The sequence below is a fragment of the Lagenorhynchus albirostris genome, chromosome 2, assembly GCF_949774975.1.
Source record: "Lagenorhynchus albirostris chromosome 2, mLagAlb1.1, whole genome shotgun sequence".
NCBI classification, from domain to species: Eukaryota; Metazoa; Chordata; class Mammalia; order Artiodactyla; family Delphinidae; genus Lagenorhynchus; species Lagenorhynchus albirostris.
The window spans coordinates 97,270,001-97,295,007 of NC_083096.1; the positions used below are offsets into that span (position 1 = coordinate 97,270,001).

Consider the following 25,007-nt stretch of genomic DNA (forward strand, 5'->3'; position numbering starts at 1 on the left):
ATAACAAAGTCTCTTTGATACGATGCCATACTATTGATTCAAAATAATAACAGGATAAATTCACATTATTATAATGCATAAACCATAGCACCTCAGTTAATAAGCAAGATTTAGTTAGTGAGTCAACTGAGTTTCTTAACCTGAACAACATAGGACTGGACTCCAGCTCATGGTAGGTTATCTCTCCAAGGTGCAGATCACATGATACTTGCACAGTTCTATGACTAGAAGTAGCAAAGAGGTGGAGATTTAGCCATTGCTCCACGAATGAGAGTTTCTCTTAATTGAGATGGGAATATGAAAAAGCGACATAACGACAAATGGACATAAAGACAAAAGGATGGGGTGCAGGGACCTGGCTGGGCTACAGCGGGACGGCAGGCAGGGAGGCCATGGGCCCCGGGGCTGCCACCAAGGTTGTGACAAAGGATGCAGATGAGTGGAAAGAATCTGAGCAAAAAGAGGTTGATTACAGCAGCCTAAGAGTTCAAACAATGCAAATAAGTGAAAAGGAAGAAGATGAAAATGAAAAAAGAGGAAGACTTCCGGGAAGATGGCGGAAGAGTAAGATGCGGAGATTACCTTCCTCCCCACAGATACACCAGAAATACATCTACACGTGGAACAACTCCTACAGAACACCTACTGAACGCTGGCAGAAGACCTCAGACCTCCCAAAAGGCAAGAAACCCCCCACGTACCTGGGTAGGGCAAAAGAAAAAAATAAACAGAGACAAAAGGATAGGGACGGGTCCTGCACCAGCGGGAGGGAGCTGTGAAGGAGGAAAAGTGTCCACACACTAGGAAGCCCCTTCGCGGGCGGAGACTGCGGGTGGTGGAGGGGGGGAGCTTCGGAGCCGCGGAAGACAGCACAGCAACAGGGGTACGGAGGGCAAAGCGGAGAGATTCCAGCACAGAGGATCAGGGCCGACCGCCACTCACCAGCCAAGAGGCTTGTCTGCTCCCCCGCCGGGGCGGGCGGGGCTGGGAGCTGAGGCTCGGGCTTCAGTCGGAGCACCGGGAGAGGACTGGGGTTGGCGGCGTGAACACAGCCTGCAGGGCGTTAGTGCACCGCGGCTAGCCGGGAGGGAGTCCGGGGAAAAGTCTGGACCTGCCGAAGAGGCAAGAGACATTTTCTTCCCTCTTTGTTTCCTGGTGCGCGAGGACAGGGGATTAGGAACGCTGCTTAAAGGAGCTCCAGAGACGGGCGCGAGCCGCGGCTGAAAGTGCAGACCCCAGAGACAGACATGAGACGCTAGGGCCGCTGCTGCCGCCACCAAGAAGGCTGTGTGCGAACACAGGTCACTGTCCACGCCCCCCTTCCAGGGAGCCTGTGCAGCCCGCCACTGCCAGGGTCCCGGGATCCAGGGACAACTTCCCCAGGAGAACGCACGGCGCGCCTCAGGCTTGGCGCAATGTCACTCCGGCCTCTGCTGCCGCAGGCTCGCCCTGCACTCTGTGACCCTCCCTGCCCCCGGCCTGAGTGAGCCAGAGCCTCCGAATCAGCGGCTCCTTTAACCCTGTCCTGTCTGAGCAAAGAACAGATGCCCTCTGGCAACCTACACACACAGGCGTGTAGCAAGACAGGAACACAACCCCACCCATTAGCAGAGAGGCTGCCCAAAATCATAATAAGTCTACAGACACCCCAAAACACACCACCAGACGTGGACCTGCCCACCAGAAAGACAAGATCCAGCCTCATCCACCACAACACAGGCACTAGTACCCTCCACCAGGAAGCCTACACAACCCACTGAACCAACCTTAGCCACTGGGGACAGACACTAAAAACAACAGGAACTACGAACCTTCAGCCTGCAAAAAGGAGACCCCAAACACAGTAAGGTAAGCAAAATGAAAAGACAAAAACACACAGCAGATGAAGGAGCAAGATAAAAACCCACCAGACCTAACAAATGAAGAGGAAATAGGCAGTCTACCTGAAAAAGAATTCAGAATAATGATAGTAAAGATGATCCAAAATCTTGGAAATAGAATAGACAAAATGCAAGAAACATTTAACAAGGACCTAGAAGAACTAAAGATGAAACAAACAATGATGAACAACACAATAAATGAAATGAAAAATACTCTAGATGGAATCAATAGCAGAATAACTGAAGCAGAAGAACGGATAAGTGACCTGGAAGACAAAATAGTGGAAATAACTACTGCAGAGCAGAATAAAGAAAAAAGAATGAAAAGAACTGAGGACAGTCTCAGAGACCTCTGGGACAACATTAAATGCACCAACATTCGAATTATAGGGGTTCCAGAAGAAGAAGAGAAAAAGAAAGGGACTGAGAAAATATTTGAAGAGATTATAGTTGAAAACTTCCCTAATATGGGAAAGGAAATAGTTAATCAAGTCCAGGAAGCACAGAGAGTCCCATACAGGATAAATGCAAGGAGAAATACGCCAAGACACATATTAATCAAACTGTCAAAAATTAAATTCAAAGAAAGCATATTAAAAGCAGCAAGGGAAAAACAACGAATAACACACAAGGGAATCCCCATAAGGTTAACAGCTGATCTTTCAGCAGAAACTCTGCAAGCCAGAAGGCAGTGGCAGGACATATTGAAAGTGATGAAGGAGAAAAACCTGCAACCAAGATTACTCTACCCAGCAAGAATCTCATTCAGATTTGACGGAGAAATTAAAACCTTTACAGACAAGCAAAAGCTGAGAGAGCTCAGCACCACCAAACCAGCTCTACAACAACTGCTAAAGGAACTTCTCTAGGCAAGAAACACAAGAGAAGGAAAAGATCTACAAAAACGAACCCAAAACAATTAAGAAAATGGGAATGGGAACATACATATCGATAATTACCTTAAATGTAAATGGACTAAATGCTCCCACCAAAAGAGACAGATTGTCTTGATACCAAAACCAGACAAGGATGTCACAAAGAAAGAAAACTACAGGCCAATATCACTGATGAACATAGATGCAAAAATCCTCAACAAAATACTAGCAAACACAATCCAACAGCACATTAAATGGATCATACACCATGATCAAGTGGGGCTTATTCAAGGAATGAAAGGATTCTTCAATATATGCAAATCAATCAACATGATACACCATATTAACAAATTGAAGGAGAAAAACCATATGATCATCTCAATAGATGCAGAGAAAGCTTTTGACAAAATTCAACACCCATTTATGATAAAAACCCTGCAGAAAGTAGGCATAGAGGGAACTTTCCTCAACATAATAAAGGCCAAATATGACAAACCCACAGCCAACATCGTCCTCAATGGTGAAAAACTGAAAGCATTTCCACTAAGATCAGGAACAAGACAAGGTTGCCCACTCTCACCACTGTTATTCAACATAGTTTTGGAAGTTTTAGCCACAGCAATCAGAGAGTAAAAGGAAATAAAAGGAATCCAAATCGGAAAAGAAGAAGTAAAGCAGCTGTCACTGTTTGCAGATGACATGATACTATACATAGAGAATCCTAAAGATGCTACCAGAAAACTACTAGATCTAATCAATGAATTTGGTAAAGTAGCAGGATACAAAATTAATGCACAGAAATCTCTGGCATTCCTATATACTAATGATGAAAAATCTGAAACTGAAATCAAGAAAACACTCCCATTTACCATTGCAACAAAAAGAATAAAAGATCTAGGAATAAACCTACCTAAGGAGACAAAAGACCTGTATGCAGAAAATTATAAGACACTGATGAAAGAAATTAAAGATGATACAAATAGATGGAGAGATATACCATGTTCTTGGATTGGAAGAATCAACATTGTGAAAATGACTATACTACCCAAAGCAATCTACAGATTCAATGCAATCCCTATCAAACTACCACTGGCATTTTTCACAGAACTAGAACAACAAATTTCACAATTTGTATGGAAACACAAAAGACACCGAATAGCCAAAGCAGTCTTGAGAACGAAAAACGGAGCTGGAGGAATCAGGCTTCCTGACTTCAGACTATACTACAAAGCTACAGTAATCAAGACAATATGTTACTGGCACAAAAACAGGAACAGGATAGAAAGCCCAGAGATAAATCCACGCACATATGGTCACCTTATCTTTGATAAAGGAGGCAGGAATGTACAGTGGAGAAAGGACAGCCTCTTCAATAAGTGGTGCTGGGAAAACTGGACAGCTACATGTAAAAGTATGAGATTAGATTACTCCCTAACACCATACACAAAAATAAGCTCCAAATAGATTAAAGACCTAAATGTAAGCCTAGAAACTATCAAACTCTTAGAGGAAAACATAGGCAGAACACTCTATGACATAAATCACAGCAAGGTCCTTTTTGACCCACCTCCTAGAGAAATGGAAATAAAAACAAGAGTAAACAAATGGGACCTAATGAAACTTAAAAGCTTTTGCGCAGCAAAGGAAACCATAAAGAAGACCAAAAGACAACCCTCAGAATGGGAGAAAATATTTGCAAATGAAGCAACTGACAAAGGAGTAATCTCCAAAATTTATAAGCAGCTCATGCAGCTTAATAACAAAAAAACAAACAACCCAATCCAAAAATGGGCAGAAGACCTAAATAGACATTTCTCCAAAGAAGATATACAGACTGCCAACAAACACATGAAAGATTGCTCATCATCACTAATCATTAGAGAAATGCAAATCAAAACTACAATGAGATATCATCTCACACCAGTCAGAATGACCATCATCAAAAAGTCTACAAACAATAAATGCTGGAAAAGGTGTAGAAAAAAAGGAACCCTCTTGCACTGTTGGTGGGAATGCAAATTGATATAGCCACTATGGAGAACAGTATGGTGGTTCCTTAAGAAACTAAAAATAGAACTACCATATGACCTAACAATCCCACTACTGGGCATATACCCTGAGGAAATCATAATTCAAAAAGAGTCATGTACCAAAATGTTCATTGCAGCTCTATTTACAATAGCCCAGAGATGGAAACAACCTAGGTGTCCATCATCGGATGAATGGATAAAGAAGATGTGGCACATATATACAATGGAATATTACTCAGCCATAAAAAGAGACGAAATTGAGCTATTTGTAATGAGGTGGATAGACCTAGAGTCTGTCATACAACATGAAGTAAGTCAGAAAGAGAGAGAGAAATACCGTATGCTAACACATATATATGGAATTTAAGAAAAAAAATGTCATGAAAAACCTAGGGGTGAAACAGGAATAAAGACACAGACTTACTAGAGAATGGACTTGAGGATATGGGGAGGGGGAAGGGTAAACTGTGACAAAGCGAGAGAAAGGCATGGACATATATACACTACCAAACGTAAGGTAGATAGCTAGTGGGAAGCAGCCGCATAGCACAGGGAGATCAGCTTGGTGCTTTGTGACCGCCTGGAGGGGTGCGATAGGGAGGGTGGGAGGGAGGGAGACGCAAGCAGGAAGAGATATGGGAACATATGTATATATATAACTGATTCATTTTGTTGTGAAGCTGAAACTAACATACCATTGTAAAGCAATTATACTCCAATAAAGATGTTAAAATGAAAAGAAAAAAAGAAAGAAAATGAAAAAAGAGAAGATCCAGATGATAATCGGGAAGAAGGTAGAGGTGGTGGTGGTGATGTAGAAACATCTTCAGGTACCTGGAATAAAACAGCTCCTGTACAAACATCTCCTGCGCCAGTAGTTGTTACAGAAACCCCAGAACTGACAATGACTAGAGGCATGTATAGGCCTCTTGGGGTCAGGTTGACCACAGCAAGGAAAGCACCACAAGGACCACTAGAAATCTACAGTGATACACAGTTCCCATCCCCGCAGTCCACTGCCAAGCATGTAGAAAGCCAGAATAGGTATTTAAAATGAATGCTACCTGGAGTTAAATGACCACGTATGGCACATCCACATCTTATTTAGGGACATGAATTTTTTACAAAGTAAATAATATGGGAAGAAATGTAAATTACATCAAATGGAAATTTTTCAGGGTGGCTTTTAAATTAAGTCCCAGACTTTTTGCCTCTTTGAGAGCACAGCTGGCTTGAACTTAAACCTCCACTTTGACCTGTTCCTCAGCTCTGTCCTACAGTGATTCACCACACTCATCTTTATCTGATCCACTCCCATAAAGTAAAAGTGTGGAGAGGTCTTTGAATAATGAGTAGAACTTTACTTGAATGAGGAAATTGTTGTCCTTACTTTATGCATAAAGAAAGAGATATGTATTGTCTATTATTTGCTAAAAGTGAGTCTTAGAAGGAATCACCATGTCATTATACAGCTTGTTAACTTTCCAGTTGCCTTGAAGTCGGTCCCAAAATAGGTTTTCAGTTAATAGTATTCAGCAGATTTGCTACCACAGAAAATAGAAAGTAGCGCTTCAGTACAGTATTCTATATTTTCTGTTCAACTGAAGCCTTAAAAAATGGTTTTGATAAGGATTTATAAACCAGTTTCCCCCTCCTGTCCCTTCCTCAAGATTTTTCTAAGGGGTGGCTTTTTTTTTTAATTCAAGGAAGGATATTTTCAAAACAACCTAGTGAAGAAGAAATATTTACTGATCACATTTCTTTTCCCTTAGGGATAAAGAAATGGAGAAGAGCTTTGAAGTAGTAAGACACAAAACTAGAGGTAGGGATGAGGTTTCAAAAAACCAGGCCCTTAAACTTCAGCTAGACAACCAGCATGCTGTGCTTGAGAATCAGAAAAGCAGCCACACAGTACAATTAAGGAATGGTGTTTGCTAACCCTTCTAAGGTAACTAGACCACAGCTAACCACCACGGACAGCCATCCATCATCTACCTGATCTCTGCTGGATCTACAACAGATGCAGACCGCTCGGTATACGGGATCAGCCCTACTGCACTATGGAAGTTTAAAGTGTCACCACTGCTCTTTATGTGTATTGGATTTAGGGGGATTTTCATTGTTATATAAATGTGTGAACTAGATTCAGCAGTGTTCTTTCATAATTACTCTACAAATACAAAAAAAACAAAAACTGCAGCCAGTGGTCATTTCAAAATCTTTTTATGTTCAGATACTGAGCCTTCGTAAGGGTTGACTACCTCAGATTTGCTGCACTCATTGTGAACTTCATGTGGATCACAATGTCTGGATAAGAAGGTTACAGCTTTTAAGTGCTGATGAGAAACTTGAAACCAGCTCTCCTGGATTCCTATCAGAAATCCTGCAGAAAGTCAGCCATCTGGGTTCTGATCTGCTGTAAAAGATGAAGATTTAAGTGACCTTAATTAACCTGTCCTGTGCCCCATCCATAAGGAATACTCTGTAGTACACCATGGCTGTATTAGACTTTCTGGAACATGCTGCTCTCAAAAGAACTGATGTGTCCAGATAATCTGTGTAGGGCTGTGATTTATAATTTAAACTTTGGGTTGTATTCTGAGGTAAACACAAATTAAATTCAACCAAACTCGGGTCACCAAGTGGGAAAGTGGGGGGGGGCATAATCTTATTTCTTTTAGTAATTTTTTATTCGGGTAGTGCTCTTTCTGTGTTCCATATTAAGGATTTTTTTGGTTTTGGGGTTTTTTTTTTGCTTTGACTTGGAATAGTTCTTTGACAGAGCATATTGCTTGGCTAAGTAACCTGAAACATGCATTAGAATTGTGAAATGTCTCATGAATATGTCAATCCCTAAAGTAGAAACAAATGGCCTTTGATGTAAAGGGCAGTAGATGCAGGGGGCTCTACTTCAGGTGATGCGGAAGCCTCCTCTAATCAGGTCTAAGTTGTATAGTAAACTGTGGTGGAAAGAGTATGGTTTCTGCTCAGGCCAAGGGAGTCACGGATGTGTCCTTATAAATTCAAGGCAGTGAGAGCAGAGCCTCAACCTAAAACCCACTGAAGTTTCATGGATCTTGCATGATCTCTGACAAGAATTCCAGATGCACTTGTGCCCAAATGTTTAAGGTGTTAGACATTCTGTAGATGCAGTGATTGTCCCAGCCTAGCTCTGTCATCAACCTTCTGGTGTGTCTTTTTACATTATTCATTTGGAGAGTCGGGGCAAAAGACAGGTGAGGTAGCCCTTCTGTTTTTAATAATTACAGCTTAAACTATACAGTAATTTTTAGTCCTGAAAAAGGACATCAGGACGCTACCCAGGATTACTGAAAAGTCTTTCCATCTAATGAGATAGTCTGGTAATTTTCTAGTTTTGTATCTTCGGTTTAATAGAAATATTTCAAAGTGGCATGTGACCACTTGATGCAGAGTCTGGGTTTCTCTATAATAAAATCCCTTTGCCAAGTGTAAGAGTTGCAGACTTGCTACTGGCAAGAGTGAAGCAAATGGGTGAGTAAAACTATCCTGATGCAGGAGCATTTTCCTCTAGGAGCTCAGAGTTGATAAAAGTGTCGATGCAGGAATCACACTCCTAGGAGGGTTACAGAGTCATCTGACAGGACCTGCGAACCATATCTGGGCAATAACGTTGGCATTATTTGAAGGCAGGCAGGATGTCTACGTTCTGATGTACTTGGGTACTTGCTGAGCCAGCCAAGGAGAGGTTGGATGATTGAGAAACAAAGGATTCTTGGTTAATCTGAAGAGTTCATTTGGGAATTAAAAATCTTTTAACAAATAATCTCTTCGACCTTGAGCCACATATTTCCCCTGAAAAGTATGCATTTTTTCCAGCAAAATTTTGTTGGGGGTTACATTATTAAGGAAAGAACTGAGATGAATATCTGGAAATGTTACTTAATGGAACAGATATCTGAAGACCTGCAGGAGATTTAAAAATTCCAACCCTTGATACAACTTTTTAAAAGATTGTGAAATTATCAAAATGCACATGAATCAAGTTTTAATATGCTGTATGATGGGTGGATGAGGCTGTCCATTGTAACATTTCTTTCTCTGAATTCTCAGGCATGGTTTGGCAGTGCAAAAACTCTGTAACATTAACAAAGTCAATAAAAAGTAAATACATGGGAAAAAAAGACAAAAGATTACTTAAGGACGGACATGAATCAAAAGATTATAAAATAGCAAAAGAATTCATAAAAAGCTGAGCAAGGGCTAAGACATCACATCTGAGACAGTTGACTTTGTAACTAAGTTACTGGGAGTTGTATAAGAAAACATCAAAAGGGATTTCAAAGCACAATAAAATTTATTTCTTTACAAACACGTAACAATATTTCTTCTGACATCTGCCATGCTCAGAGTCACACTACATCCAAAATTATTTAATCCTCCAGAAATACATAAAAGAATGGTTGAATCTCTAAGAAGATGATAATGACCAATGATGTCTACAGTGCACACCTATGTACTCCAAGCCACAGGATTTCAGACAGGACTGTACAGTGTTTTCAAAGCCATAGTTACTGAGCTAAAATTTTGTGATGATTCAGAGATCCTCACATTTCATGGCACTGTCCTGGATGGCTTCTCCCAAGAGACCTTCATACCCATGTGTTTTGGCCATACCAATATGATGAGCATCACATTCTTTCAGTGCGTATATCACAGCTTCATCGCAATAACCACCCTTAGGGTGTACCTAGGAAAACAAGAAAAGGAAGATGATGATCACTAATATTTTAGGAGGGTTACATTTTTACTATTGTTTCCCATTAACTTTGGGTCCCTAATGTCATGTGGATGACTTCTTTGTGTAATTAAAATCTTTTTAAAACATGAAGTTGAAAATGAACATATGGTAAGTTTATTTAACATGTAACTGAAAAAAAAGGGACATCTGGGGACTTCCCTGGTGGTGCAGTGGTTAAGAATCTGCCTGCCAATGCACGAGACACGAGTTCAATCCCCAATGCATGGGACACGGGTTCAATCCCTGGTCCGGGAAGATCCCACATGTCATGGAACAACTAAGCCCATGTGTCACAATTACTGAGCCTGCACTCTGGAGCCCATGAGCCAACATTACTGAGCCCATGTGCTGCAACTACAGAAGTGTGTGTGCCTAGAGCCCGTGCTGCACAACAAGAGAAGACCTGCAATGAGAAACCTGCACCCTGCAACAAAAATTAGCCCCTGCTTGCCGCTAGTAGAGAAAGCCTGCACATAGCAATGAAGATCCAATGCAGCCAAAAATAATTTTTTTAACTAAATAAATAATGGGGAACATCCTGCCTGTATCCAAGTAAGGTAAATATACAAAGAAAATAGACATCAGACTCAATGGAAATGTAGGAGAAATACAAAGATGTAATTAAAAGAGACACTTTACCATACTACCCAAGGCAATTTACAGATTCAATGCAATCCCTATCAAATTACCAATGGTATTTTTCACAGAACTGGAACAAAAAAATTTTTAATTTGTACAAAACCACAAGAGAACCCCAAATAGTCAAAACAATCTTGAGAAAGAAGAATGGAGTTGGATGAATCACACGCCCTGACTTCAAACTATACTACAAAGCTACAGTAATCAAAACAGTATGGTACTGATACAAAATCAGAAATATAGATCAGTGGAACAGGCTAGAAAGCCCAGAAATAAACTCACACACCTATGGTCAATTAATCTATAACAAAGAAGGAAAGAATATAAAATGGATAAAAAACAGTCTCTTCAATAAGCGGTGCTGGGAAAATTGGACAACTACGTGTAAAAGAATGAAATTAGAATATTTTCTAACATCATATACAAAAATAAACTCAAGATGGATTAAAGAACTAAATGTAAGACTACTATAAACCTCTTAGAGGAAAATATAGGCAGAACACTCTTTGACATAAATCGCAGCAATTTTTTTTGGATCCATCTCCTAGAGTAATGGAAATAAAAACAAACAAACTAAGTAACTAACAAAAATAAATGGGACCTAATTAAACTTGAAAGCTTTTTCTCAGCAAAGGAAACCATAAACAAAGTGAAAAGGCAACTATGGACTGGGAGAAAATATTTGCAAGCTATGCTACTGACAAGGGATTAATTTCCAAAATATACAAAGAGCTCATAAGCTTAATTTAAAAAAAAAAGATAACCTAATCAAAAAATAGGCAGAAGACCTGAATAGACATTTCTCCAAAGAAAACATACAGGTGGCCAACAGGCACATGAAAAGATGCTCAATATCATGAATTATTAGAGAAATGCAAATCAAAACTGCAATGAAGTATCAGCTCATACTAGTCAGAATGCCCAACATTAAAAAGTCTACACATAATGATGCTGGAGAGAGTATGGAGAAAAAGAAACCCTCCTACATTGTTGGTGGGACTGTAAATTGGTACAGCCACTATGGAGAACAGTATGGAAGTTACTTAAAAAACTAATAGAGGTATTATATGATCCTGCAATCCTACTCCTGATTATATATCTGGAGAAAACTCTAATTCGAAAAGATACACCTCAATGTTCATAGCAGCACTATTTACAATAGCCAAGACATGGAAGCAACCTAAGTGTCCATCAACAGATGAATGGATAAAGAGGATGTGTTATATATGCACAGTGGAATATTACTCAGCCATAAAAAAGAATGAAATAATGCCATTTGCAGCAACATGGAGGGACCTAGAGATTATCATATTAAGTAAAGTCAGACAGAGAAAGACAAATATCATATGATATCACTTATATGTGGAATCTTAAAAAAATTATATAAATGAACTTATTTATGAAATAGAAATAGACTTACCAAAATAAAACACAAATTTTGGTTACCAGAGTGGATAGTGGCAGGGGGAATAAATTAGAAGTTTGGGATTAACATATACACATTACTATGTGTAAAATAGATAAACAACAAAGACCTACTGTATAATACATGGAACTATATTCAGTGTCTTGTAATAACCTATAATTGCAAAGAATATGAAGAATATATATATACACATATATTATTATTATGTACATATATACATATACATATATGTATATATATATATAACTGAATCACTTTACTGTACACCTGAAGCTAACTTAACATTATAAATTAACTATCCTTCAATTTTTAAAAATGGTTAAAAAAAAAGACACTTTAAGTGAAAAGTACTTTATTTCACTTGTTTAGGTTATAATAGACTTAATGACTCATTTCTGAAAATGGCATAATATATACACTCATTTTCATAAACTGAAGCAATCCTACTAGAACAAAAGGAATTCTTAGTGAAGAAATGAAGAAAAGTTTGATAACTAGGCTAAACATCAAGGGTGCTAAGAAGCTGGAAATCTGATCTACTGAATCCTACCACTAATTTTCTGTCCCCTTTGAGTTCCCATTTTCTTTCCAATTCTGTGAATGGACCTAGACATACTAACACTTCCTACATTTTGAAAGATTAAGGGGACTCAAGAAAATACCTTCATTTATTCACTCAAAAATTGTTTTGTAGTAGTTTGTTTTTTGGTTTTGATGCCTTTCTTTAGGCCTGCTAAAATGTCATGCACCAAGTGGCATTCAGTATTTGCCAAATAACATAAAAGATGAGTTTGAACATAAAATGGAGGGGAAGAAACCTCTATTTAATGATCAAAGAAAGAAATGAGTACAGCAGCAAAAAATCTTTACTTGTAAATACTGATCCATATTATTAATAATTACTATTAACCTATAATAAGAACCCAGGTAATATAATTTAGTATCAAGAATAAGACAATTATATAAATAATTATAAAATATGACAGAATACAGGAAGTGAGCATGTATTACAAGGTTTAATGAGAAATGAGATATGGGACTCACTGACCAAAATGTTCCATCCTTTAACTTTTATCACTATCTTTTTTCTTCAGTCTCATCCGAGTCTCCAAGCATTGTTTCTTCCACTCCCTCCCTGTTTTTCTCTACCTTCTCTCCTTTCTTCAGTTCCAATCCATTTTAGAGCCCCTGTGTTATTAATCCCTTTTTTGCTAATATCTCAATTTCTCCTATTCAATTATTCATGTTACATCCATTTGGCTATCCATACTGGCCTTCCCTCAGTTCTTCAAAAGTGCCATGCTCATTCCCACTTCATGGCCTTTGCATATGTTGTTTGCTCTGCCTAGAACACTCTTTCATGTCCCCAAATTCCTTTAATCCCCTCCCACTTTGCCTAGCTAGTTCTTCATTCTCCAGATATCTTTCTGCACCTCATCCCAGGGAAACCATACTTGACTCTCAGTTTAAGTTACACCCTTTTAAACATGCTGTACAGACCCTTGTAAAACCCTTGACACCTGAAATTAGTTATCAAGTCTTCTTTTATGTTAGATTATAACCTCCACTAGGGTGGGTTCCAATTCTGTCCCAGTCATTGCTAAATCCCCAGCGCTGTTTTCTCATTTGATACACCTAAGACATTTGATAAATATTTGTTCCATGAATCAATAAACAAGAGGAGAAAGAAACCCTATACATTCAGTTGGAATGATCACTCAAGGATTTATGGTGGAGGAAGCCTTGTGAGATAGGCTTTGAAAATGGACACAATAGTGAGAGGCTGCGGAAATAGTTGGTGCTGAGGTTTGGAGACAAGAGAGCTGGAGGGTGCTTGGGGAAGAGTAGACAGTTCAGTTTGGCTGTAGAGTATGGACCATATAGGAGAGTAGGAAAAGATTACATTGGAAAGGAAGGTCAACATAATATGGTGGAGGAAGGCCTGTCTTGAAAATAAATACTTAATTTTGTATTTGCTGATGAGACAATGAAGGAATTGGCTACATAGGCTAAATGAAAAGGGAAAAAGAATGAATGGAGGAAACTTGTTCTGATCTAAGCGACAGTCCAGCAAAAAGTAAAAAAAAAATGGACAGCTGACTGCAGAACATAAAAGAAAAACCAGTAATCAAAAGAATTATACGGGGCTTGCCTTGTGGCACAGTGGTTAAGAATCCGCCTGCCAATGCACAGGACACGGTTTGAGCCCTGGTCTGGGAAGATCGCACGTGCTGCGGAGCAACTAAGCCCGTGCACCACAACTACTGAGCCTGCGCTCTAGAGCCCACGGGCCACAACTACTGAAGCCCATGCGCCTAGAGCCTGTGCTCTGCAACAAGAGAAGCCACCGCAATGAGAAGCCCATGCATCACAAAGAAGAATGGCCCCCGGCTCACCGCAGCTAGAGAAAGCCTGCGCGCAGCAACAAAATCCCAACGCAGCCAAAAATAAATAAATAAAATAAAAATAAAAAAAAGAATTGTATGTATAAGGTGTATTCTGTGGAGAAAGACTAAAATGTTTAACCAAAGTATTTGGGAGGAGATAAGAAAAAGAGATAAGCCAGTGTGCTTCCTGAGGTTTCTATAAGAGTAACTGGAAAAATGGTGAAGCCAGGAAAATTAGGATAATCTGGCTTTAGGGATGGTGAGGGAGGGAAATGCTGAGTTTATTTTGTAACATTATTGAGCTGGATTTTTTAAAAACTTGCCTAGAATACCGTAGTCTTAGAGTGAACACTGTAGATCAGTGGCTGAAGATTAATGCAGAACTTCTGCGCTAATGAGATTTTATAATTACATTTCTGGTAATTCCTTTAGTCTGTTTTTCACATGCTTCAAGCCATAGGATAAGCATAGTGTGTTGTTTTGGAGAAATAACTGTGCAGAAAATTTGAGGCAATAACCACCAACAAACTTAATCCCTTTCCCCAACTTAAAAATATTTTTATGTTAAAATAAACAGAAATGTGTTAGAAGAGAAAGCAAGATTCACTTGGATTTTTAAAAGACACTCTCAAATTCAAAGAAATGTCATGCTTGGCAAACTGCTTTAGGGTTTATCTTCCTTGCCCCATCTCTCCACCCCTCATTTGGAGTTTCTTTTGCTAAATAAGTTGTCTAAATAGCTTGTCCACATCCATTGTTGCTGGTAAGTGGTATAGCAAGAATTTTAAACCAGATCTCTCTAGAGCATGCACTCTTAAAACTACTTCACTATATATTATTAAATATTCAACGGTATTCGAGTTTTCATTAACATTGTATTTGGCATCACTCACCAAGTAAGTGACAACATAATGCCAAATACTGGCAGCTGGTATTTTTCAATAATGAATTAGCAGGGTCTCCAAGAATGCAATCAGAGCAAGTGATTTTTCACAGTGCTTGGGAGAAACCGAAGATGGGATCATCAAAAGGATTAGTGTGCTATTTCCTAGTTCAGTGACCATTAATTACATGGGTATGTTAAACCATCCTTCAAACTTTTAAAACATAAAGCTGACATCATTTTCCTGTTCAAAATCTTGAAAGCACAGTTTAGAAAGTCCTTCACAATCTGGTTCCAAACTATCATTCAACAATGAATCCCCACACGATCCGCCTCAAATACAGTGTACTTTCAATTAATTAGTTATTTAAGACAACTAAAAATCTTCCAGAAAAAGTAAACTAAAGTAAAGACTTCAAGAGTTAGTAAGGGTTGGTCAGATTAAAATGGGGAAACAGGGTCGGGAAGGAGAGAGCTCCAGGCAAGAACAGGCAGAAACAACGTTATGTGGAAGAAAGAGCCAAGTCCACTGAATAGAGTTCACTGAGGGAAGGATGGTAGGAGATGAGGCTGAAAAGGCAGGTAGGCAAAAGCCAGAAGCCTGAAAGAGGACTTTGTAAGTCATGTGGGATGTGGGCTTTCCCTTCAAGGGCAATGGGAAGTCCACAAATGGTACCAAGCAAGGGGTGACATGCTCAGATCAGACATGCACTTAAGAAAGTTCACTTGGAAATGGTATTAACAGGCACTGTACCACGACTGCTACTTCCAGATGTACACCCTCCACTGACTTCTACAGGTAAATGTGGAAACTGATTAGTGGATTTACTTAACAAAATTGTGGTTTGAATTCTAATCAGATTTTAAAATACAGTAATTGAAAACACAAAGTCTTTTCCCTTAAAGACTTGGGATGCATGTTAGTGTGTTTTTTATAAACTTTAGTAACTGTAATAAGCAAATTACTTTGAAGCATTCCATTTTTTAAATGTCACTCAGTGCATGAAATGTGATATTACAGCATTGCCAAACTACTTTATAATCTTTTAAAAAGGTGTTTATTTGAATACACAAATATGATCAATGAATACAGAAGTATATAATCACCAAGAGAAGTTACTAGAGTTTTCATAATGATCTTTTGGCTTTTCCTCTGCTGATATTGGTGCCAAAGAAATTAGGTTATAACTATTGTTTCTCTTTGTGCCTGAAGAAACATTTCCAAGTACAGAATGAATGGAGTTCATTCAGAAGCCTTGCAAATGGGCTGTGGCCCCTTATTATGCATAATGGGCCCCAGCAAGGATATTTAGAACAAAACCAACTTTTACTTTTTAACCCATTGACAAGGTCCTACATTTTAAAGGAGCTCTACACACTGGATTTACTTAGGTTTATCTGTTCCTTTATCACAATTTCTATAGAAGAATATTAAGGATACTAGACAGTCTTCCACTCAGAGAAGGCAGCTGAATTTTTTTTTTTTAATAACAGGGTAAATCACATGTTGTTTAAAACTTAAATTACAGAGAACATAGGATTTTCCAATAGACTAAGCCAGACACAATGACATGAAATAATATTTGAGAAAAAAATAAAGAGAAAGAGAGCTTGGTGGAGAGGGCAAGTCCCTATGAAAGAACAAAGCTGAAAAAGTAATGCATTTTCAATAAACCTAAGTTTTTGGTTGTTACTGCTGTCCCTGAATATATCAGGGCTTCGTGTACTTTAACTGATATTTTAAAAGGCAAGAGATGACACTACAACAGTTGGAAGAAGTAGCCCACTTCCTCCACACCCTCTTGATACTTACCCTCACTCCTTTGTGTGGTCTTGGCTTATGCAGTATCCTGTCTCATTATGACTGTCCTATGAAGAGTCAAATAACTGTCATCAACAGTGTAGTATCAAACTGAGGGTCCCATATTTTTGTTAAACATACCCATTTTGTCAACTTAGTCTTTTTTCTCCCCTGTTTAAACCACAGAACAACCTCCTAGAGGTGCCAAGTTCACAGCTGGCGAATTAGCAGAGAAGTAAACTGTAATCTAATGCAATGGCTTCAGAAAAAGTCAAGAGATTGGGCTTCCCTGGTGGCGCAGTGGTTGAGAGTCCGCTTGCCGCTGCAGGGGACACGGGTTCGTGCCCTGGTCCGCGAAGATCCCACATGCCGTGGAGCGGCTGGGCCCGTGAACCATGGCCGCTGAGCCTGTGCGTCCGGAGCCTGTGCTCCGCAACGGGAGAGGCCACAACAGTGAGAGGCCCGCGTACCGCAAAAAAAAAGTCAAAAGATTTTAATCTGAGAGGAAAGGAATTCCAAATTTTTGACCCACAAGTTCGATATTTAAAGTTCCCAAGTATTTTTTTTAGCAAGGGAACTAATTTATTCCTAGATTGGCCCGGTGGTGGATTTCCTTTTGCCTCAAAGTAATTTGCTGGTTGGACTACAAAGGACACACAGAAACCCAGTGAAAAGAGAGTAACGAGGTAGAAAGGAGATGGGTTCTTGGCATGTGCTTGCACATCAGCCTGCATTTCTGAGGGCACATCCAGGGGCTGGCTGAGGAATCTACCTCCCCTGTTTCACTCACCAGCAGGGAATCAGCAATGCTCCCTCACATTGTATACTTTTGAAGTACTTGACAGAAACTCTTCTTAATGGAGATATTAAAGATTAAAGAACAATTCTGAGACTGAATCATTTTGGGAAGAAAGAAAACTATCTAAGTCAAGTGAAACCACCTCTGACAGAGCTCCGCTCTTCTTTTCCCAGGAGCTCTTCAAGGGCTAAAGGCTGCAGAGAGATAATTGCTAATTAACCCCTTCATGTTTTCATGTAAATATTTATGCAACTTATCACATATCCAGAGTTGTATTTTTATTATATAAATATCGTATAATGACTGTACATATACTCTAAGCATTTTATTATATAACAATATTATATAATTACAGTAAAAATAATGGTAGTTTACCTCATTGGGTTGTGGAGAGGATAAAATGAGATAATAAGTATAAAGTGCTCATAGCCATATTCCTGGTGCACTGTAATTACTCAGTATATGGTCACTACTATAATTATTGCTTTTATGGAAGCTGTTCATGTAAACCTTTATTTCTTCATCCAGCTACAAATACCTTTTAATGGAGATACCAGAAGCTAAATAGTAACTGAGATTTAAGTGGAATCTGGAAAATAAGAAGATAAACTTTTGATCCAGAGGTATTTATACAGTTTCAAACCACCCCAGGACTTAAGATTTCTTGTAGGTGCCTTAATTCCTGAAGTTTGTGAAGAGATTTGCACTTGCAAGAATTTAGGCTTTGATAATGAATTAGGCAATTTGAATCTTGACTAATCCATGACTTAGTCTCTCTATTCCTTAGTTTTAGTCTCTCTATTCCTTAGTTTTCTTGTGTGCAAAATGGGACTAATAGCTCTACCTACACCTCAGGGTTGTTATGAAAAATTTGTAGACCCCTGCTCTTCGGCACAATTACCCATGCATTGAGAATTCCTCAATACCATGATCCATCTGTTTGAGAAATAACTCCCTCAATCTTTCCTAACTCCCCCTTTACTTGCAAAAGTCTAGGATGACTCACTCCACAGTTACAACATCCAAGATGCCCATGCACCTTACTTCAGTTCCTGGCATACTCCAGAGCCCACAATTAGCACCTATATGCACCCTGTCTTTCCCTCTAGAGTCAAAGTGAAAAAAGAGAAACCAGAAGTGGTGGTTTCTATACAGTCATTAGCAGTTAAACAACAACAACCAAAAATAACTTAGACCAAAAAAGTTAAAAAAAAAGTTACTAAAAGAAAAAGTAACTGGTTCTGGCTTCTGGAACAGAGGAAGGAAGAAAAGTTATGAGATAATAATCTGTTATATTCTACAGGGAGTAGAGATACCTAGGTCAAAAGTAAAGAAAATTGGTTGATTTACTCCCTAGAAAATGACAAGAAAACTGAGGTTCAGAAAAGTTAAATGAAGAGTAAGTATTCAAAGCAAAAAAACAAAAACAAAACACAAACAAACACACAAAAAGTTAAATGAGAGTTCCACATAGGTATGTTATGAAATTCTTGCTCACTATGCCCACCTTGAAGCAAGAGAAGGGGATTATTGTAATATCCCAAGTTGGAAATATGAATATATTTTCTGGGTAAAGTTATTAAATAGAGTGATTATTTATATATTGGGTTTAATAGAATTTTGTAAGTGGCCTTAAAATGCCTACAGTAATAATAACTGCCATTTAATTAAATGCCAATGTAGTAGATGTTTTTCTGATTTTTTTTTTTTTTTTGCGGTACGTGGTCCTCTCACTGCTGTGGCCTCTCCCGTTGCGGAGCACAGGCTCCGGACACGCAGGCTCAGCGGCCATGGCTCACAGGCCCAGCAACTCCGCGGCATGTGGGATCTTCCCGGACCGGGGCACGAACCCGTGTCGCCTGCATCGGCAGGCGGACTCTCAACCACTGCGCCACCAGGGAAGCCCTGTTTTTCTGATTTTGCCATCCAACATTCATTCTCCTTTCTTGTGATAACACTACCTACATCTCCTTTGGGGAACCATGTTCCCTGTGCCTTCTGTCCTTATGTTTTGGATGGAGATGAAATCATCCCTGATTCTGGAGTTAGGTATGTGATCTAGGTCTGGACAATCAAAACATTGAAGTTCCCTGGACCTACAATTATTTCAGGGCTGGAAACATGCAAAAGTGGATTTAATCAAAGTGAGGCCAGGAGTTTTGCAGGTATTTCTGAGGAGAGTTGACCCTTTTTTCTGTTAGATTGGAAATCGGGAAGATGTTAATATAGAGTTGCTGGGAGTCAGCATTAAGAATTTCTTTCAAAATAAAGCAAATATCAAGAAAAGCAGGCTGAAGAAGTGCATTGAGATCAAATCCTGAGAGTATTGTTTGAACCCTTAATATCTTGGTAAAGAAAGGTAATTAATTTTTTTTAATTTTAACCAATTTTTTTCCTTCCCTCCTTCCTTCCTTCTTTCCTTTTTTCCTTTTTCCTTCCTCCTTCCCTCCCTTCCTCTCTTCCTTCTTTCCTTCGTTTCTTTTATGCCTGCAACTGAGAGTGTTAATACAATCTATTTTATGTTAGCCAGTTTATATACTTTTTCTTTAACCCACAAAACAATCCTATGGCTGGGCATAATTATTCTCATTTTCGGATCACGACTGAGGAATTCCATGGTCATGCACCTAATATGCCACAATGCTATGATGTCAATGTCAGTCCAAAGCAGGTGGTCTTCACTACACTTCCTGCTCTCAGAGAACAGGGCTCCTAAGGGACCAAGCCTTGAGGTTTCAACAACTCACATATTCTAATAATTTAGGGGCCATATCTATATGAGAGACATGAAGTGACAATAACACATTTGCTTTGGCCTGTGATTGAAAATAAATGATTTACTTTTGAAAATGTAGTGATTCCTTGACCAGGCCACATTTTTTTTAAATTTATTTTATTGGAGTATAGTTGATTTACTATGTTGTGTTAGTTTCTGGTGTGCATACAGGCACTTTTTAGAATATTACTGAAATAATTGTCATAGATAAGTCATTTATAAAATGTATTTCTTTAAAGCAAATTATATTTTCCACTTTTAGCCTAATGTCAGGTATATGTCCAAGAGAAAATTTTTATACTCATTCATCCTATAACAGACATTTAGAGATGTTTAGACATTTAGAGCATATCAGGCACTAAGCAATGGAGTATCTGTACTGAGTTGCCTAGAACAAAAATTTGCCTGAAGTAGTTATATCCACTTCAGGATATATGTGTTATATCTTGTGTGGCAATGTAACACTTTCCTTTACATGTGAAACTTCATAGGGAATCACTTTTTTTCAAAGGATAAGACCCTGAGAGGCAGTACTGAATAAACCTCTCTGTGTCTCAGTTTCCTCATCAGTAAAATGAGGATGATACTAATAGTACTATTATTAGTAGTACCCCATCCTCTGCTAAGTTTCTCAGTTAAGTGAATTTCTGACTTAACTATCTAGCTGTTAAGTTTGAATATTTATAGATTTGATTTTCATAGGATTCGATTCACTTTTATCTCTCTCATGCTCTTTCACACACATATGAATATGCTACATAAATTATCTCCCAAAATGAGCAAGTTATAATACATGCCCAGCATGGAAATATAAGTTAAATTGTATTTTATCAAAGAACCAAAGATTGTTGCTATATAAAATGAATAAGGAAATATATCAACACAGTTTTCATTGTAAAAATACATTGTTTAAAATACCTCTCTTCTCAAATTTTCTGTTAAAGTTAATGTAGCCACGTGGCTTATATAAGTTTTAACAAAACCAAAGCCAAGTATCTTTAACCATTTAAAGTATGGTGACTTCAGAACAGTGACAGTATGGTTATTTAAATAATGTTATGTTGTGTGCACATATTCTGTCTTTCTATCTATTTAGACGAGAGAGGATAGGCTAAGGCAATAGGGAAATCTCTCAAATAAACTTGGAAATTAGAGAAATTTCCCTTTAGTCTTCTCACCATAATAAGCTAGAATGGATCATTGGAATCTATTTCAAACAAATCAAAAGTCTCCTAGTATATTTGTATTGCAAAGACCAAAACGTCTAAGTTGTCATCTCAGAGCAGAATATAGCTTAGAAAACAAACATATTTATTTTCCAGATTTATTGAGTTATGAGCCACAGATAAAAATTCTGTATAGGTCTTCCCTGGTGGCGCAGCGGTTGAGAGTCCACCTGCTGATGCAGGGGACACGGGTTTGTGCCCCGGTCCGGGAAGATCCCACATGCCGCGGAGTTGCTGGGCCTGTGAGCCATGGCCGCTGAGCCTGCGCGTCTGGAGCCTGTGCTCCGCAATGGGAGAGGTATATTTAAATTATACAACATGATTTTTTAAAGGTGTACAATGTGGTGATTTCAGATATTATACATTGTGGAATGATTACCACAACCAAGTTAACACATCCATCACCTTGCATAGTTACCTGTTTTGTGTGTGTGGTAAGAACACTTAAGATCTACTCTCTTAGCAAATTTCAAGTATAAATTATGGTATCATTGACTATAATCACCCTGCTGTAAAATGGATCCTCAGAACTTGTTCATCTTATACATGAAAATTTGTACCCTTTGACCAACATCTCCCTACTCTTCCCCAACCCCTGGCAACCACCAGTCTACTCTCTGATTCTATGAATTTGATTTTTTTATATTCCACATATATGTGAGATCATACACTATTTGTCTTTTTGTGTCTGTCTTATTTCACTTAGCATAATGCCTTCTAGTTTTAGCCGTGTTGTTACAAATGGCAGGATTCCTTTTTTATGGCTGAATAATATTCATATATATATTAGTAATATATATATATACTATGTAATATATAGTGTCTATATATATATATATAATTTTCTTATTCATTCATTCATACACAGAAATTGTTTCCATATCTTGGCTACTGTGAATAATGCTGCAATGAACATGAGAGTGCAGATATCTCTTCAAGAGACTGATTTCATTTCCCACCCAGAAGTAGAATTGCTGGGTCATGCAATGGTTTTATTTTTAACTTTCTCAGGAACACCCATATTGTTTTCCATAATGGCTGTATCAATCTACATTTCCAATAACAGTGCACAAGTTTTCCCCTTCTCTACATTCTTGTCAATGCTTATCTCTAGTACTTTTGATAATAGCTGTCCTAAAACCTGTGAGGTGGTATCTCATTGTGTTTATTTATTTATTTATTTATTTATTTATTTATTTTTGGCCGTGTTGGGTCTTTGTTGATGCACACGGGCTTTCTCTAGTTGTGGCGAGCAGGAGCTGCTCTTGGTTGCGGTGCGTGGGCTTCTCATTGTGGTGGCTTCTCTTGTTGTGGAGCATGGGCTCTAGGCGTGTGGGCTTCAGTAGTTGTGGCACATGAGCTCAGTAGTTGTGGCTTGCGGGCTGTAACCGCAGGCTCAGTAGTTGTGGCACACAGGCTTAGTTGCTCCGCAGCATGTGGGATCTTCCCGGACCAGGGCTCAAACCCGAGTCCCCTGCATTAGCAGGCGGATTCTTAACCACTGCGCCACGAGGGAAGTCCTCATTGTGGTTTTGATTTGCATTTCTCTGACAATTAGTGATATTGAGCACTTTTCATATACCTGTTAGCCATTTTTGTGTCTCTTTGGAAAAATGTCTCTTCAGGTCCTTTGCCTATTTTTCAACCAGGTTATTTGTTTTTTTGCTGTTGAGTTGTATGAGTTCTTTGAATATTTTGTATACTAATCCCTTATCAGATATATGGTTTGCAAATATTTTTTTCCCATTTTGTAGGTTGCCTCTTCATATTAATTGTTTCCTTTGATGTATAGATTTTTAGTTTGATATACTCTCAGTTGTTTATTTTTGCCTTTGTTGCCTGTGATTTTTGTGTCATATCCAAAAAATCATTGTGCAGACCAATGCCAAGAAGTTTTTTCCCTATGTTTTCTTCTAGGAGTTTTATGGTTTCAGGACATATATTTAAGTCTTTAATCCATATTAAGTTGATTTTTGTGTAAGGTGTAAGATAAAGGTTCAGTTTCATTCTTTTTTTTCTTTTGAATTTTATTTTATTTATTTTTTTACACAGCAGGTTCTCATTAGTTATCCATCTTATACATATTAGTGTATACATGTCAATTCCAATCTCCCAACTCATCACACCACTCCCCCCAAACCCCGCATGCCACTTTCCCCCTTGGTGTCCATACGTTTGTTCTCTACTTCCGTGTCTCAATTTCTGCCCTGCAAACTGGTTCAACTGGACCATTTTTCTAGGTTCCTCATATATGTGTTAATATACTATATTTGTTTTTCTCTTTCTGACTTACTTCACTCTGTATGACAGTCTCTAGATCAATCTACGTCTCTACAAATGACCCCGTTTCATTCCTCTTTATGTCTGAGTATTATTCATTGTATATATGTACCACATCTTCTTTATCCATTCGTCTGTCGATGGGCATTAAGGTTACTTCCATGTCCTGGCTATTGTAAATAGTGCTGCAATGAACATTGGGGTGCATGTGTCTTTCTGAATTATGGTTTTCTCTAGGTATATGCCCAGTAGTGGGATTGCTGGGTCATATGGTAATTCTATTTTTAGTTCTTTAAGGAACCTCCATACTGTTCTCCATAGTGGCTGTATCAATTTACATTCCCATCAACAGTGCAAGAGGGTTGCCTTTTCTCCACACCCTCTCCAGCATTTATTGTTTGTAGATTTTCTGATGATTCCCATTCTAACTGGTGTGAGGTGATACCTCATTGTAGTTTTGATTTGCATTTCTCTAATAATTAGTGATGTTGAGCAGATTTCCATGTGCTTCTTGACCATCTGTATGTTTTCTTTGGAGAAATGGCTATTTAGGTCTTCTGCCCAATTTTGGATAGGGTTGTTTGTTTTTTTAATATTGAGCTGCATGAGCTGTTTACATATTTTGGAGATTAATCCTTTGTCCATTGATTCGTTTGCAAATATTTTCTCCCGCTCTGAGGGTTGTCTTTCCATCTTGCTTGTAGTTTCCTTTGCTGTGCAAAAGCTTTTAAGTTTCATTAGGTCCCATTTGTTTATTTTTGTTTATATTTCCATTACTCTAGGAGGTGGATCAAAAAAGATCTTGCTGTGATTTTTGTCAAAGAGTGTTCTTCCTATGTTTTCCTCTAAAAGTTTTATAGTGTCTGGTCTTACATTTAGGTGTCTAATCCACTTTGAGTTTATTTTTGTGTATGGTGTTAGGAAGTGTTCTAATTTCATTCTTTTACATGTAGCTGTACAGTTTTTCCCAGCACCACTTATTGAAGAGACTGTCTTTTCTCCAGTGTATATCCTTGCCTCCTTTGTCATAGATTAGTTGACCATAGGTGCGTGGGTTTATCTCTAGGTTTCTTATCCTGTTCCATTGAGCTATATTTCTGTTTTTGTACCAATACCATGTTGGTTTTTCCTTTGCTGCTTTCCATAATTTTTCTTTGTCTTTAGTTTTTGCCAATTTGATTACTATGTGTCTCAGTGTGTTTCTCCTTGGGTTTATCCTGTATGG

At 38.5% G+C, this 25,007-nt stretch overlaps 1 protein-coding gene and 1 long non-coding RNA gene across 4 annotated transcripts in view; one reads left to right on the forward strand and one right to left on the reverse strand.

Annotated features, from left to right (window-relative positions):
- The first annotated feature begins 320 nt into the window (after positions 1-320).
- LOC132515495 (protein CDV3 homolog) lies at positions 321-6,756 on the forward strand. The gene is made up of 3 exons (XM_060141902.1): positions 321-521; positions 5,537-5,829; positions 6,558-6,756. Exons 1-3 carry the CDS (start codon positions 321-323, stop codon positions 6,721-6,723), a joined length of 660 nt encoding a protein of 219 aa, XP_059997885.1. The 3' UTR covers positions 6,724-6,756.
- A 2,416-nt stretch (positions 6,757-9,172) lies between these two features.
- The window catches only part of LOC132514580 (uncharacterized), an 84,966-nt gene continuing 69,131 nt past the window's right edge, over positions 9,173-25,007 (reverse strand). For 2 of the 3 annotated variants that reach the window (XR_009538860.1, XR_009538858.1), the window contains 2 exons: positions 16,714-16,769; positions 9,173-9,514 (listed from right to left, as the gene is read on the reverse strand). This is a non-coding gene — a long non-coding RNA (uncharacterized LOC132514580). The remainder of the gene's footprint in view (positions 9,515-16,713; positions 16,770-25,007) is intronic. The other variant, XR_009538859.1, reaches the window with a different exon arrangement.

Bases quoted from the DNA above. Each gene is read 5' to 3' on its own strand.
- LOC132515495 (XM_060141902.1), top strand. From the start codon at position 321: ATGGACATAAAGACAAAAGGATGGGGTGCAGGGACCTGGCTGGGCTAC. The intron at 522-5,536 runs GAAAATGAAAAA...GAAAAAAAGAAA, and splicing joins TAAGTGAAAAGGAAGAAGAT to GAAAATGAAAAAAGAGAAGA. The intron at 5,830-6,557 runs GTATTTAAAATG...CTTTTCCCTTAG, and splicing joins CATGTAGAAAGCCAGAATAG to GGATAAAGAAATGGAGAAGA.